General features: G+C 39.3%; 1 protein-coding gene across 6 annotated transcripts in view; it reads right to left on the bottom strand.

Moving 5' to 3' along the window:
* CELF2 (CUGBP Elav-like family member 2) overlaps nucleotides 1-17,041 on the bottom strand; it is a 455,245-nt gene that overhangs the window by 304,276 nt on the left and 133,928 nt on the right. For all 6 annotated transcript variants that reach the window (XM_040546975.1, XM_040546986.1, XM_040546982.1 and 3 more), the window contains exon 2: nucleotides 3,511-3,546. Coding sequence is in view for 5 of the 6 variants with exons in the window: in XM_040546986.1 (XP_040402920.1) it covers nucleotides 3,511-3,546 (36 nt within the window). In the remaining variant the exon portion in view is untranslated. The remainder of the gene's footprint in view (nucleotides 1-3,510; nucleotides 3,547-17,041) is intronic.

Genomic DNA, 17,041 nt, shown 5'->3' with positions numbered 1-17,041 from the left:
TTAAAATCATCAGAAATAACTGGTAAATTAGAACTGACACAATATAATTGTAGAGAATATTGTTATATCTTTCTATAGGCAAAGTTAATCTATTAGGTTTGCTTCTAAACGATGCCCACTAACTCAAATTTTTCCACTTCTTCCTATGAATGAAACATGTTCTTCAGCAGCAAAAAGTAAGGTAATTTCTCCTTGCTTTTAGATAAAATCATTAGAAACCAATCAGCAGTATTTCATGGAAAATGGCTATACTAAAAATATAGTATACCGTTTTCCAAGACACTTTGTTATATTTGCTTTTTTAATTTTATTTTTTAAAAGCACATAAAGACCCTAATCTTGGTTACTATACAAGAGAAATCTTTGTCTGTAAATTCTGACTACTTACATAGCTTTCTGGTTACAACCCCTTAACTTCTCTTCAGTAAAACAACTATGTAAAATTCAGAAGTTTGATTTTCTGCTCCCCCCCCCCCCCTTTTTTTAATGGCAATAACAACAAAGTAATTTCACCAGTGCCTAAATCTCTCTGGCCGGCAGACAAAGTACTCTAAGTACAGACACATCTGCTCACACATGGCTTCCAATGAAGACCCTTTCACCAGGTTTACAAATGTTTGAAATGTGTTTGATCAATCTCGGGACATAAATATATCCATGAGCCATTACTGCCCTGAAAAAAGGCATCATGTTTGGCTGCATAAGTGAGAGCTGGATTTCTAGAAATACAATTTTTTTTTTTGCCCCATTGGACCAAATACAACTAGCAGAGTAACTATGGAAAAGTGGTTATTAATTTCATCATTTCAAGGTGCAGCAACTAAGATTTTATATGATACAAAGTAGCTTCAGAGTAGGGGTGTGGTAGGGAAGATGTGGCGTGGTAGGGAAAATTAGACAGTTTCACAGTTACAAATTAATAACAACAAAATGGTTCACTTAAAGTTTCAGTGAAGAACATAAAATATTATATTAATACATCATAAGAGAAGATTAAAAGCCCTAGTGAACTGCTTTCTTAGAGAAATGTGAATTTCTCTAAGGTGAATCCCAGGTGAATCCCAGAGAAGAGCTGAGGACCAGCCAACCTGCACACAGCTGTAAACATTTATTTTAAATCTAGACAAGATCATTGGTTTTAATATTTATAACATAATTACATTGCCTTGTGCACATTGTTTGTACAATCTGATTTTTCCTTGCGACATCTTGCCACAGTTGAAATTAAAGCCTTGCGGTAATAATTCAAAAAACACATTTAGGCAATCATTAATGGCAAGTATGAAACTGGATGTTTATTCTAGCACCTGGATCTCTCATTTTAACTTTAATTTAAAATGGAATTCATTTCAGCAGTACAAGGACTGCATGTTTCCAGTGTATTAGTCATATAATACCTAACCAATTAGGGGCATGTAGTCAAACTGGAAATATTTTAGCACTAAAACCAGTAAAAAACATTCCAGATCAGGAGACAGATCAAGGAGCAGCTACTCTGTTGAATCTCTATTTCCTTTTTCTTTGTATTTGAATAATTGTAATTCTTTTGCACAGAAAATGAATAAAATCTTGTTTTAGGTAGGCCTGGCAATTGGTCAGCACTTCATGCTTGGCAAAACTTCACAATCATATTTTTGCTTGCACAATCAAACGATAGTAAGTAATAAAAAGAATCTAATGAGTGAACAGCTGATATAAATCAAACAAGTTTGTAGCCACAGAACAAGGTAATACATTACAGAGAGTGGGATAAACGTCACATTCAGTGGAAATCTGCGTTTATGCAGCTTATCAATACAAATGAGTCAATGCCATGCAAACCTCATGAGGTTCAACAAGGCCAAGCGCAAGGCCCTGCACCTGGGCCGGGGCAATGCCAAGCACAAATCCAGGCTGGGTGGAGAATGGATGGAGAGTAGCCCAGAGGAGAAGGACCTGCGGGTTAACGAGAAGCTCAACACAAGCCAGCAATGTGCGCCTGCAGCCCAGAAATCCAACCGTGTCCGGGGCTGCACCAACACAGTGTGGGCAGCAGGCAAGGGAGAGGATTGTGCTCCTCTGCTCTGCTCTTGTGAAACCCCACTTGGAGCCTGCGTTCAGCTCTGGGGCCCAGCACAAGGACAGGGATGTATCAGAGCAAGTCTAGAGGAGGCCACGAGGATGAACAGAGGCTGGAGCCCCTCTGCTGTGGAGCCAGGCTGAGGGAGCTGGGGGTGTTCAGCCTGGAGAAGAGAAGGCTCCGGGGAGACCTCACAGCGGCCTGCCAGGGCCTGAAGGGGCTGTAGGAAAGCTGAGGAGGGACTTTTTGTCAGGAAATGTAGGGCTAGGACAAGGTGGAATGGATTTAAACTAAAAGAGGGTAGATTTAAATTAGATATTAGGAAGAAATTCTTCACTCTGAGGGTGGTGAGGCCCTGGCCCAGGCTGCCCAGAGGAGCTGTGGCTGCCCCATCCCTGGCAGTGCCCAAGGCCAGGCTGACTGGGGCTTTGGGCAGCCTGGGCTGGTGGGAGGTATCCCTGCCCATGGCAGGGGGTGGCACTGGGGGGGCTTTGAGGTCCCTTCCCACCAAAACCATTTTGTGATTCTGTGATTGAACTAATGAACCCCACACGCTGTAAAGGCAGCCATTTTTTTCTGTCTTGGAAGCAGAAATAAGTCACATGGATTACTACGCTTAAAGAAAACTGACTTTTCTGCTGAATTATTCCTTTAACATTAACTTTTACATGAACTACAACATTGCTATTTATCAAAGGATAAAAAACCACCCCAAACCATTACCTTATTAAAACCCTCCTGCACCTCACAGAGCAAAACTGGTGGCAGAAGATGCAAGAGGAATGAGAGAACCATTTCTTTTTGCTCACCAGGCATCTCTTATGTGACAGGGTACCACATCAGTTTTTTTTTCCCTTCTCTCCACCCTTTTCTTTATCTGCATAATAACAGCATTTTAGCATACCCTCTGACAATATGTAGGCAGGTCTCTCTTCAAAAACCTCTGTCACAGCCTGGGAGTCACATCTAGTTCTATTATTTTATGAAAACCTTTCCCAGCATAGAAGAATTTGATCTAAGCTGTTCTTCTGCTTTCCAAATGAAAATGCCTTAAGATCACAGTACTTTTTTCTTCAACCTCCAAGTTTCCCTTCCTCACCCCTCTGGTGAAATTTAAAGCAAAAGCCATGCCACCTGCAGTGGGTATCACTGCACAGCTGGCAGAAAGCCACAGCTGGGATTTTTCTTTCTCAGGTACACAACGGAGCTAAGCCTCAAAACAACTTCAATGTGTTGCTGCCGTAAGCTGTGGAGTTTTGGTTGCTCCAATATTTCATGGTCATATTTCTCTCTACGGCATGCGTTACGTGTTCTCCTCCCGGCATCCCCAGTTCTCAGCATCCCAGCAGTTTTCTTTAGGAAAAGGCTCATGTTCTGGCTCAAAAGGTCATGCATCTTCCAGCAGCTGCCAGCCACTGATACCCAGAGTCAGTTCAGAGCAACTTGCTTACCTTGGTAATGCTCCAGACAACTCTGTGGAAGTCTCTCTGAAAGACAAAAAGCAAGGAAAAATTAGTTTTTTCTTAAAGAAGCTATAATTTTTTTAAAGTACTTTTATACTACTTATATTTTATAGGAGTGCAGGCACATACACACAATTTTATACACAAATGTGTCATTTGCGGATGCAATGTCTGCATGATCATATATACAAGAATGTGAAAAACAGATGATGGTGTGTGATCTAAGGATTTCCTCAGAATAATGTTCTCAATTACTCATTTTTTAAGTGTAAAATTATCATTCCTTCAAATACCAGCACTGCATGATCCTGCATAGCTAAAATGCAGCACTGGGCCAATTTTCCAGTTGAAAAAGTTCCCTTTTTCAGTTCTGCAGCAATGAGGCATAAGGCATTTATAATGATGTTGTGCGCTGAGAAAATGCTACATTAGTGTTAAACTTTCTTATCTTGGGTTTTAGGCAATAGTTATTTTCCATATATGTGTTTTTTGATCCATTTTACTTGTTTGAATATATTTTGTGGATGTGCAATATGTCTGGGGGGAGGAACAAAGTGTGAGATACTGAAGTGGGCTCATGTAACTGATACATCAAGTTAAAGCACAATTAAACGTTATTGTTACCTATGTACACAGTCCTTAAAACACATCCTAGATCTACCACCAATGTATGTCCTTGTGGTCCCTCTAAACACAGAATCATGGAATTATCATGGTTGGAAAAGACCTTCAAGATCATAAAATCCAACTATCAACCTGAACTGCCGAGAGTTTTGCTTCAAAAAGCACAGATCACAGTGGTGCTCTGTGGGTGCACTCAGAGCAATAAAGAGAAAATAAAAAGACCTCTCACACCCTTTTCTTGCACACCCAGTTCAGCAGCAGACCAACACATATACAAGCCCTTTTAGAAGTGCCAGCTCCCACCCAGCAAGGGCTGCCAGGTCAGTATTTAACAGGTGCCAGGAATGAATGAAGTCCATGATGTGAATAACATTAAAGATGAGAGCTGGAAGGAAAAGGAAGAGAATGGAAAGAGGAATAAAATGAAATTAGAGTGGAGCAATACAGCCTTGGTTTCTACAGGGCATTTTGATGCAGCCATACATTTCAGGTATTTTTTCATTTAACTGTCCTGCACATTGGCATCAGATCACTTTATTTTCCAAGCCCTACTTATAAGTTAGGCATTGAAAAAAATTAATGTAACATTTTCTGGAAGCTATCAATGAACTGTATCACTAAATGGTTCCTACAGTCAGGAATTTTTTCCTGTCCACCTCTGATCACAGATACCATCTCCTTTAATTCAAAGTTTTTTTGGGGAGGAAAGAACCCGGACTAAAAAGTGAGGCTAAGCATTTCTTTGTTTCTTCTTCTGAAGGGACTCCCTAGCCTTTAGCCACCTATTATCACTCAAATAACAGAATAGCACAAACCTTATTGCTCCAGGGTATGGGACCGCATTTTATGAAAGAGCAGTTGCTCATCCAGCTTAAAGAGACATCCATACGAATCACAAGTAGTGGCAAGAAGCAGAAGAATGTATGTTCAAAAGAGGATGTTAAACTGAAACTGCACTGCCAGCTTCTGAGCAGAGCAGTGAGTGATTGGTGCATCTAAATTTCTAAAGATTTTCATTTTTGTTAAATAACCCACTCTACAACAGATGCCAGCCTTATGAAAACAATTATTAAATAGTCGATATGGTGGTAAAAATGGGAATGTGATCAGAATCTTAAACAAAGATGTTGCAGACCTTTAGCATATACATTTTTAATGTAATTAATTGTGTTGCTAGTTTCACATTTCGGCAGATCAAATTCCAATTTTAAACAAAAATATGTAAGGTAACGATTTTTTGAAATACAGATCTAACTCAAATAAAACTCTGTAACTCACAAATAAAAGAGAAGTCTGATTACTTCCCAGCTATCTAAAGTTTTTACTGTTTCTCATCAACTCACCAACATTTAAGCCATAAAAAACCCCCACAACTTTACAATAATAAGCTAAAAATATTATTTTCCTAGAAAACATACCCAATTATCTTTGCAACCTCACTGGAAATAAATAGTACGCTGACTGCTGAAGATGGTTAATGTCCACTGTTAGTGTACCATAAATATCAGGAACAGCAACACTGCTCTATAAATATATTTCATGGGAGTTTAAAAAAGAAAATCTTATGGAGCAAATTAGTCATCAAGAATACCCTTAAAGTTTATTTAAAGATAATGGATACTCATTCTGCAACATTTCAAGAAACTGAAACTAGACTTATACAACTAATGCTCAGATTCCTACTACTTCTAAGTGACACATACAAGGAACACAAGTGAAAAAAAAAAACTTGATATAAGACCACGTATTTTCATATACTGCCTATGACATACAAGGACAACCTTTAAAAAGAGTGAAAATGGAAACCTAAATATTTCATCAGGACTGCTCCAAATCCCACTGAAATCAGTGCCAATGCAAATGGGATGAGTTAATGCACAACAGTGCTAAGGACAGAAGAGGACAAGGCTAAAGAGCCTGGAAAAGCTGTTAGGTAGATGGTGACATCATGAAGCACAGTCAGAGCATTTCCAGGAAGGTCATTTACAATTTTTCAGCATTATGCGTACAGCTACATAGGACAGATCTGGGGCAGAATGGTCCAGACATATGGAAGGTAAAGATGTTGAAGCCAGGAGGATGCCACGTGGGAGGTCTGCACCCAATATGCTGCCCCATCACATATGGCCTTCCAGAAATCAAACTGCACATTTTCAAATTGTTCACTAGATCTGCAATGAGCTTTGCATTATTGAAGATGCCCTGCACCCTCCAGAGAGGGCTACACATAGCTGTTCTCAAAAACCAGTAAGCCAGGGTGGGCGAACCAAATACTGTGCACACACACACACACACAATTTTGTCATTTCTCTCCACAGGCTGAGAAATCATTCCCGTAGGATCCAAGTAGGATGTGTACCAAAGCAGAAAAGTATAAATATTTTAGTCAAAACCTTATACTGAAGTGGAAGTGGGAAGATCTGCATAAAGATCAGCAAACAGACTTTACTGCCTAATAGTCTTGTTGAGAGAAAGTTGCTCAGGAGAACTCTTCAGAATATTTGGAAAGTGTTGTGTTTGTATTAAATGTTTTGTTCTCTGAGAAATCATATGGTGCTCTTCTCTCAGAGGCTGACTGGCAGCTGTTGTTACCCACCTACATGCAGGGTTTGGCACAACACAGCTTGGTAGTTTTCACAGTAAAACATTTTTGTCTGATTTAATGCTTCTGCAGAGATGTAAACTGAGGCACCAGAGACAGGGGAGGGGGCTTAAAAGGCATCTGGGAAAATCTCATGTGTATTCTGCTAGATGCATACCAGAAAGCTTGAGTTCAACTGATATGAGTCAGGACTATGCTTAGAAATAATTTTTGCTTCCTCAGAATCATGGCCCTTAGCGCTTTGGAAAGCCTTAGCTCTCCATCGAGAATGGTTTCTGTTTTGGAAAGAAAAGCATATAAATTCAAGCCAAGCAATGCATCAGGGTGCTAGGGAGGATGCAAATAGAAAGGCAGCAACACATCCCTCCGATTGTGTCAATGTTCTTCCTTTCTCCATCTCACACTTCGGGGAGAGGATAAAGCCCGCCTACAGCACATAAGGCATATGAGGATAAGGACATAAGGATAAGAGCAAAGCTGAAGAAGGGATCTGTATGGTGTGCAATAACGAAAGCAGCACAAATGCAAGCAGAAAAAAAAACAGATGCAGAATATGGGAGTCTTCCCACTTGTGAAGAGAAGTGTCCACGTCCTGTGGTCATGGCTGTAGGCATTCAAGCCTGCAGTCACTGTTTGAACCCAGAGGGTAAGAAGGTCCTGTCTCCTCAGGAACGAGTGACCACAGCACATTTTATTCTCTGGCATGTGCTGCAGCAGTTATTTCTTCCACTTACACTATTTTTCTATGAAGCACAAAACCAAACCAAACCAACAACAAAAAAAACACTCATCCACCCACCAAAACAAAACAACAACAACAACAAAACAAAAAACAAAGTTTAAGCTGATATCTGTGGTTTGGGTGAAACAAGTTGCACAAGCATTAACCATACCAGAGGGGATATATTTGTGAACAAAAATAAGTACATGTTGAAGAGGAATAAGGTATTCTAGAGGATGACTTGAGAATTTATGTATCTTCCCCAGGAATTTTCCACTGTGGAAGTGGCTAGATAAGCCATGTGTGCTGATAAGGTGCATGTAACAAATTGCAATAATGTTAATAACTAAGAAGTTCTACCTTGAATTATTTCCAAATGTTGCATAACCATGAAGCTCTTCTTTGTGTTGCCCCACAGGCAAATCCAATTCGCCAGAGCAAACAACACAGCTGGCGGTTTTGACCACTCTTTCCTGAGTGTCTACACCCAGATGGGGAGCAGACACCATAGCACCAACAGCCTGTCAACGCAACTCTCAGCAGGGCAAGAGAAGCAGCCTTAGAGAGGGCTCCACAACACACAGCTCAGCTAGCGTTGATGACTCCTATGACCACCAGCTCAAAGGGATGCATCCCATTAATTTCAATGGCTTTTAACCAGACCATCAATAAAGAGCTTTTTAAATTGTATGGGTATGTGTCTGCATGCACAATGCTGCTGCATAGACATGCCTCAGTGATGCAGCAAGAGGAAGAATAGCTACTAATTGTCAGTATAAAGCAGAACTAAAGAAAGGTTTACAAAGGGAAATGAAAGATTTTCCACTTAAAACAGGGGAGAACAGCTGAAGAGGAACATTAAATTAGCTTTAAAAGGAAAGTTGTATCAGGAGGAATATAATTACTTAGCTGGAATTTCACCAAGACTTGGGAGTCAATGCCTCTACTCTTGCAGAAAACTGCCATGAGATTTTTAATGACCACAAATGGTCAGGACATTGATTTCACATTTCAGCTGAAAAATGGCACCTCCAAAGGCACATTGTCGTCTCTGCTCTTCCCCAAATCACATGGGGGAACTATGTCCAAGCAGACTTGGAAGAATTAATAGTGCCTATTGAAATTACCATTATGAGACACAAGATATTTCACCCATCTTAAATTGGATAGTCTCTCAGCATTGTTAGGAGTGCATCAAAATAAACAAGCTCAGTTTGGATAAAACATGGGGTTTAATGTTCTGAAATTTTGAATGTAGATTTGTTTTGTTTTCTTTACATAATATGCTTTTAGCATTTTTTTATTTTTTATTTTTTTTAAAGAACCACACCCTATGACCAGGGAGGATCAAAATGTTTGAGAAAGTTTCATATTTAGGAAAAATTAAAATATTCAAAAAAAAAAAAAGTATGCTACTCTCTTACACAATGCACAACAAATAAGTACACTGCAGTTTTAAAACTTCACACAGAGTTTAGCAAGCTAACAAATATCATACATTTGCAGCAGAAATACTGCATAAACAGTCTCTGAATGTGCTATTTAAGTACAAGCTAAATACTCCTTTTTTAGGAAGTGATGTAACAAGTTCATATGTAAAAATCTATTTCTATACAAGCTGACATTCTGCAAGATTAGCTGAGTGAGATAAAGGACATGAGCAAACATGCTCGTTGTTTTCTCCCATGCTTATTTTTAAAAGCAGCATTTTTCACTATTCTAAATTTGCTACTTCTGAATTTTTCATTCCTCCTTAGGTAAGGATAGAAAGCTCTGTGTTTTCAGTGATGAGATCCTGTCACCAAAACAATGGAATTCCATGGTACATTCAACACACAAATAACACCTCAAATAGAGCATGCCCTCTTCGTTGTGACTATTTTACATGTTTCATAAAAATTTAGGTTTCACTTAAACACACCCTTGCCCAAACATCTATGAGGACAGCAATGTTTTAGCTTACAAATTAAAGAATAATTTGGATCATATTCTCACTTGTTACAATTTACTTACAAAACCCAGCTAAGATCTTGGCCTCTTGGCTAAGTACACACCAAGGACAGCAGATGAGTGTCCCTCTCGCACAACTTCTGCTCCGATGTTAAAGAGCCAGACAAAAATCGATATGTAGAAGAAACACAGCAGTATGCTCATTTTATAGATTGGTGATAGGGACACAGATAGGATACAATTTAGCCAGGGGCATGAGGGGGAAAAATGCCAGGGCAAAGAGAAGAAGAAGAAGAAAGATCCCATTTTGGTGCTTTGCTCCAAGGTCAGATCCTGCCATCAGGGATGTGCAGATCTCTGTCGCAGCACAGGGACTGCTGTTGCTGTGTGTTTTCTCGGGAAAGCACTGCATTTTGAAAGTTGATGACATGGAAATGAAGGGAGGAGGCCCATGGGTGCAGAATTTGGCTCTCTGGGGCATGGCAAGCAGCAGGAGGAACGAGCAGGAGAAATCTGCCATGATAACTGACTCCTACATCCTCGCCCTGTTAGTACAGGGAGAGAAAGAAGAGATGCACAGGCTCCTGCCTCAGGGAGCTGTAAGAGCTTAGTGGGAGGAATATACCCTCTCTCTCAATAAAATGAGAAGACCATCTAAAACAGCAGATGTTCCTCCCTGTATGCTCATTAAACTTAATGTGACCTGGCTGGGTAGAAAATTTTGCACACTGGGCATTTGGCTGACCTGTAGTTCATGTTACAGCTTCCACTCTCTGCAATGTTATACTTTGCCACCATCTCATCTCCGCTGTACAGAGAGGAAGGGAGGGGAATCACACCTGAAATCTCAGCGGTAATTTGCAGTCGTACTCAGTTGTACAGATGTAGAACTGAAGGAGGAGTCTGGACTGCGTGTTAATTCTGCAGAAGTCATATTTTCACAAAAATGCATGAGATATGTGAAGAAAGATACAAATTATTTGAAAACTTCAGATGGAGGTGGCCTAGATTCCTTCCTTAATTTCTAAACTGTTGTACAGGGCTGCAGTAAATGCATTCTGATATTTAAGACTTTCTCATATTTGTGCAGGGCGTGGGGAACAGTTCAATGTGCCATTTACATAAGTGGCTTCTATCATGCAGCAGCTGTTGGTTGGGTCAAATGTTGATCTCTTCACTTTAATGATGAATGACAAAAAGAAAGACACACCCTAACAACTGTTTTCCATTGGAATGCCCACACCTCAGCCTGTCTCTCCAAACTTCACGTTAGCAGCTCAAAACTTCAGGATTTCCTGATATTGCATGTTGTCACTAATAAACACAGACTTGAAGCCATTCAAGGAATTTGGAGGCTTTATTTAAAATTATTTCAGAGAAGTAACCCAGAGAAGATGCCAAGCTTGAAAATGGCATCTCATCCTGGTCTCCAAATACTTTACTGAATTAGAACAACTTGGATACTTCAGCTACTAAGTATTCAAGTACTTATTCATCTTCTTACCCAGTGCAGGACTGGGCAGACATGTTTTGGGGAATATCTGAAGTTTTGCAAAGCTGAAGGACTTTTGGTACGAAGTGAGATGCTAAAATACAGGCATCTTAGAAGAACGAACATTTAGAAAGAGGGTAGGCTTTCTTTCTCAGTTCAATTAGCAGACAACGTGGTTTCTACAGGATCTGCACTGGCAGCTACCAGAAACAAACAAACAAAAAAAACAACAAAAAAAATAAATAAAAGAGAAAACCACAACTTTCCAGGAGCTTCTGACTTCCAGTTTTGAGAGCAGCCACCTCTCGCTATTTTTTCACTCACAAGGCAGCATCAAGTGTCAGAAATCTCATAAGGTTAGTCCTAGCTGAAGAGTCTCACAGAAGCAGGGATTTTGGGCATGGCCACATGCTGTGCCAGGGGCAGATGCAAGCTCCTCTGCCTACGCTCCCAGCTACGGAAATAGAAACCAGCTTCGAAAAATGCTGCAACTGCCTTACCCCAGCTCTGAGGCAGCATTTGACAACTCTGGAAAAGCCTGCCTACGTTTTGGATGCTTATCTTTAACAGAGGTTTCACTGGATTCGGAAACTACTGAAAGCAGTTCATCTGTACCTGGAACACCAGTGCTGCCAACATCTCCTTCAGACATCTGCCCATATTGTCTTTTAATCCACCTGGTGATATAGTTACTGCCTTTCTCTCTGCTGGTTCGGCAAGGACTAACAGTTGCTACTTTCTCTCCTGACATCTCCTCCTTGTGATCCAAAAACCAACAATGTCAGGTTGAAACATGGAATGGAATAGGAAAACATAGAAAAGACTCTGTGAACAAGCCTGCCAGACAGCAGCCTGTGTCCTATTAGCTGCAGTTCAAAACAGCCCTTACACTATTTCCATAAATACTGCAGAATCTTCTGGAGTATCTCAGCGCAAACCACAACAGATGTTGGATGCTATTATTTCTTCATGCTTGTTCATTTGTTGTTCATCTGTTAGTTTTTGCCTTTTTCCCCTTGCCACTTGCCCGTACGCAGATCAGAAGTGTTTAAAAAAACATATGGTCAAGCTCCGCTCTTGTTGGTCCCTCTACTACTGCCCCAAATTAATGGTACAGGAGGAGTAAGGAGATAAGATCTAATCCGCTGCCTTATTTCTGACCTTAAAAGGACAACTTGAATTTATTTTTGACAGCCCTAAGCAGAGAGCAAAGCTGCAGAGCTGACCATTTTGGGAAGCCGAAGTACACGTGCACCAGTGTTCTCCAACAAGTTTGGTAATGTTACCGAACAAAATATCGATGGTATCGTAAAACTATTATTTCAAATGTTTTAAGGTGTATGCTAGCAATGAAATAAATGTACAAGCAAGTCCCTTTCTCCATAACCACATCCAAAACAGAAGATGTTAAGGTTGTTCTTTAATGGCACAAACTATTAGGCTGCAAATATATAGCAGGTACATCTATTAATCATCAGACCATTTATGTTCTGTAATTCCACCACAGTTAAATAACATGGACTACTAAGTACCTGAATCAGCTATTAGCAAGCATTCCTGCTCATTAAAACTCACTTATTTAGACTTTAGCAATGGTAAATGTAACCAGCCCTGGAGGAGTGTCACAGTGCTTGGAAATGGCACATTAAGCTTCATTTACCCAGATACACTCGCAGGCAGAGGGGGAAGGGAAAATACGGTGATGGTCCAGAGTGAAGCTCAGAAGCTTTTTGAAGCAGCATTAAGAAAATGACAAATCTTACAAAGAGAGCCATAAAGCTTCCTCAAGTACAACAGTTCTGCAAGGAGCTATTTATCATAGTTTGTTGAAAAGACTCCTACGTTTAATACTATTGGACTGTGAGAGCTGATTATTAAATGTAATTACAGAAGTAGCACGGAAATAATAGTTTATTGCAGTGCACAAGCAACACTGTATTAACAAAGAGGAGCGGGGAACATGTTCAGCATTCAGAATTGTATCATTAGCTTTTCTGGGAATACATACACAAATGTCTACACATTTAATTCCACATTAGCTTCTACTAACCAGAATTGTCCTTCAAGAATTTCCAATCAGGGTCAATGCATCCATCTATACTTCAATTGAGAAAACAGTAGCCGAAGTGGATTGCTATTTAGGTTTCAGCTCTTATCCCTTTGCTACTTAACACAGATTTATTAAAAAACACCCACAGCCTTCTGTCAAGAAATATTGCTCACATTTGCTTATTAGCAGCCCTGTAACAGATACATTTTTGCTGCAGTGCTGCCATTTGAAGTGAGTGCTTTATTTAGAACATGGCAGTTATCAGGAGATTCTCCATACATTAAAGTTTTTGAAAAAAGTTTTGATTTCTTACAGATACCTGCAAGAATGAGTTTAACTTCCAGTATACCTACATCTTCGCATGCTTGCTTCTGCATCTAGCAATCCATTTTACCTCTTCTTTACATTGTAATCTAAATTACCCATTTCACCTGATTTCTTGATGCTGCTTTTTACTCTCAGAAATCTGCCTCTCACTTCTCATTCATCCCTGATCTTTTTGGAGAAACCCCTATTTTAAAGCACACAGTACTTTTGCAAAGCCTTCTCCTTTGAGATAGACATATATACTTTTTCCAAAGTACAAGGCTAACCAAACTTCATTCACATCCAGTGCTGCAGTTTGTGCAAGCTGGGGCAAAACCCAACCCTATCCCAACAGCCTAAAAGATCCCTTCTGGTCCACAAAGCTTAGGCTGAATTAACTCTGAAACCTGCTGCTGGCCCAAGACTGAAACATTTTGCAAAACTATGTTTTGGAAGGAAGGCATTCAGTGACAGATGGGTTTTATTTATTTTTGGGTAAAAGGAACAGCTTAAAACAGGTTGGGAACATCACAGAGGATCCTGGCAAATCGAGACAAAACTGAAAGCATCTGAAGTACTCAAGAGATGCAGAAATTACCATCACAAGAACATGCACGCATTTGTCAATAATACGGTGCACATTGACCCTCACTCTTTCAGCAGCGATCTGTTTTGCAATACGAAATATAACCAGCAGTCTTGAAGCTCAGCAGCCTCCTTTAGGCATCTGCATTCCCTCTTTAGTTCGGCACGTAATGATAACTAAATGTTTTACAGGTAAAACTGCAGCCAAAACCAGGAGCTGTGTGCACGCGTATGGAAAAAGTTAAGTTGTAAATCAGGTGCAAAGAGATGAAATCAGAGCCTACCTTCAGGCATTCGCATCCCTAGATTTTGTTCAAAGCAGCATTTTCACATGGGCTAAAAACTCTTGGGTTACATTTTTGAGGGGTTTGAATCTAAAAACTTGCAGATAGATAGCTAACAAAGATTTTCAACCACGCTGCAAAATCCTTGGGAGTTTGGTGCTTGTTATATTGAGATGCATAAAAAAAAATTCCACCAGCCATCTATCTGCATCAGTACATACACAAGGGCATTTGAGAAAATCTCTCCTGGTCACATCAGATCATTGGTGTAAAAGAAAACAAGTTTTTCTTTTGAAGGTTTTTGACTCATTTGGAACAGATATATCAGTGCAGAAGCACCTTCCCAGTGACAATTATCTTGCTACAATAGCCATAAAAATAAAGCAAAATCAACACAGACGGAATCCAAAAAAGAGACCTAAATTATACGTAACTATATTCATAAAACTACACCTCTGTTCAAAGTTGTTCTGTACACTACACATATGCCAGGATCTCTTAATCTGCTGCTGATGTGCTGCATATTGCAGTCGTGTGCAATTACAGTTAGCTATAATTAAGAACAATTACAGCTTTTATTTCTCCACTTGTTCTTTAAAAAGCACAGTTGTAATAAAACTTTTTCCTCTCTCTCTCTTTTTTTAAAGGTGAATATAATTATACATCCCTATAACATCTCCAATAATTAGTTTGACTCAAGTTTCTTCTGGAACAATTTTCATTTTAACTGTCAGATCTGCCATCTATAGTCAATAGAAGACATTATAAAATATTCTATCATTAACCTTTTTTCACCTCATAAATCTGCAAAGGAACTTGAAGAAATTAAAGAATTCAGTGCTTAAACATTTAAAGGCCAAATTCAACTAACACCCCTTCCCCAACAATCCCTTCTTAATCACACTGAAACATTATTATTATTGTTATTATTATTATTATGCTAGCTAACTATAACAATAATAAATTAAAGCTGGATGTAAAAGGTATTTGCCATCTCTCTATATTTTATAGGCTACTTTCCAACCCTATTCTCATAAAAGAATCTCTCTGCTGTATCTTTGTTTAGAATCTACCCATGATTACTAACCATGCAGACTGCAGGGAAAAGTAATTAAGTTTAATAGAAGCCACCCTCATTTTTGAAGCTGCCCTCAATTTAAGCTATAGAAGGAGAGTAATTAAATTTAATGTGTGCCACAGCTCTTAAATGAAGATATGGCATGTAAAATTCTCTGTGTAACGCATCTTTTCCGAACGCTGCAAAATAAGTGTTGTGATGTGAAAAGATAGCGAACTGCTGCCACTAAGTCACGTTAGTTTTATTTTTCTGCTGCCTGTGTCTACCAAGGTCTGAAGTCTTTGGGTAGATTACAAGCAGTGTAATCTAAACCCTGGGAATTGGGAAACCTGTAGTGGGATCACAGCCAAGCTGTTTCCTTATCCATCCTTTGCCCACTTTATCTGCTTTTAAATTAAGTTTAGAGGAAGCTTTTGTGGCAGGGTTCATGTTTTACTTGTTTTTTTAACAGATGTAACAGGTTTCTGACTACAGCCACAAATCTTTTTATAGCACAGACACTGTTTGCCAAGAAGAGTCTTCCCCAAAGTTTCTGAACTACCAACCGGGACTAAAGAAGCACATTTTGAAGCATAGCCACAGATCTCCCATACATGTATATATGCTTTCAATCTTCCTCAAGTCATCATCATCAGAAAGAAAAATAAAAAAAGAGAAATTACTAAAGACTCAGATATTTTGCCAAGCAATGGTCTTTCTTAATAGTTTTATGAAGAAATACAAATTACAAAAGAGAGCTATTTCACTCTTGCAAAGATGACCTTCATGAATGAGGAGCTCTGAGACAGCAAGAGGGGCATTTCCCTTCTCCAGCTCTCTATGTATAAATAAACTCTTCCTTGCAGAGAATCGCAGAAGTATCATTAACTGATTTAATATACATAGGAAATCTAGAACCTTGAATTACCTCATAAAAGATGACTGCAACTATTTGTTCAGAAGAAGGTTAAACTGAGATACTAAACTCAAAACTGGTTTATGGAAGTGGTCTGAAAAATGCAAGGCTCACAACCTTCTTCCAAGCAGCCTCTTCTCCTAAACAGAGATATGTACCTGTTGTAAGCACTGGGCAAAGCTTCTGCACCAAAACTGAGAGCAGACTTGAAAACCTGGGACAGAATTTCAAAAGCCTTCTGGTCCAAACGCTTCCTCCAATAAAGAAAATGAAAAAAAAAAAAGAAAGAAAAAAAGGAGAAAAGGAAAAAAAAAGGAACAGAAATGGAGAGAGAATAAATAGATCCTTTATTTCAATTTCGGACTCCACCACAGACCTGCTGTATACTTCCCCAAGAAGGGTGTTGAATTTCAGCAGAGTAGAGAATGGGTGCTCACATCCCAGGTGCACACCCTATATAGCAGGAACCCGTACGTACAGCAACAAGATTCATACGTGTTTCACCTGGCTTTCATTTCCTTACCGAATTATCATAAGTGGACATTATCAATAGTAAACAGGAGGCAACCACAGTTTCATATCTGGCTGTCTCCCTGACAAAGCCCGCATCCCTCTGTTCAGGGACTACTCAATAGGCAGATCCATGCTTCAAGTCTTGAAGCCGCTGCTAATATAAATTGTAAGCAATTTGGAAAGAGACTGCATTTGTAGTTATTTTTAGTTTCGTGAAAGAAAGAAGAGGTTTGTTTATAGATATCAAGACAAAAAAGTTGGATTTTGGGGCTTTAAAGTAGCAAAATAGGGACAAAATTGCTGTTTAAAGTCTAATTTTTACTCAATTATATTTTAAAGTGATCCTACCAGATGCTGGAACTAAAGCAACATGATTTTGCTATATTTATAACTAAGCTGCAAAACATTTCAACATTTAC

The sequence above is a fragment of the Cygnus olor genome, chromosome 1 (genome assembly GCF_009769625.2).
Source record: "Cygnus olor isolate bCygOlo1 chromosome 1, bCygOlo1.pri.v2, whole genome shotgun sequence".
NCBI classification, from domain to species: Eukaryota; Metazoa; Chordata; class Aves; order Anseriformes; family Anatidae; genus Cygnus; species Cygnus olor.
Note: the sequence above shows the minus strand (reverse complement) of the source record. Positions and strands in the feature narration are given on the sequence as shown.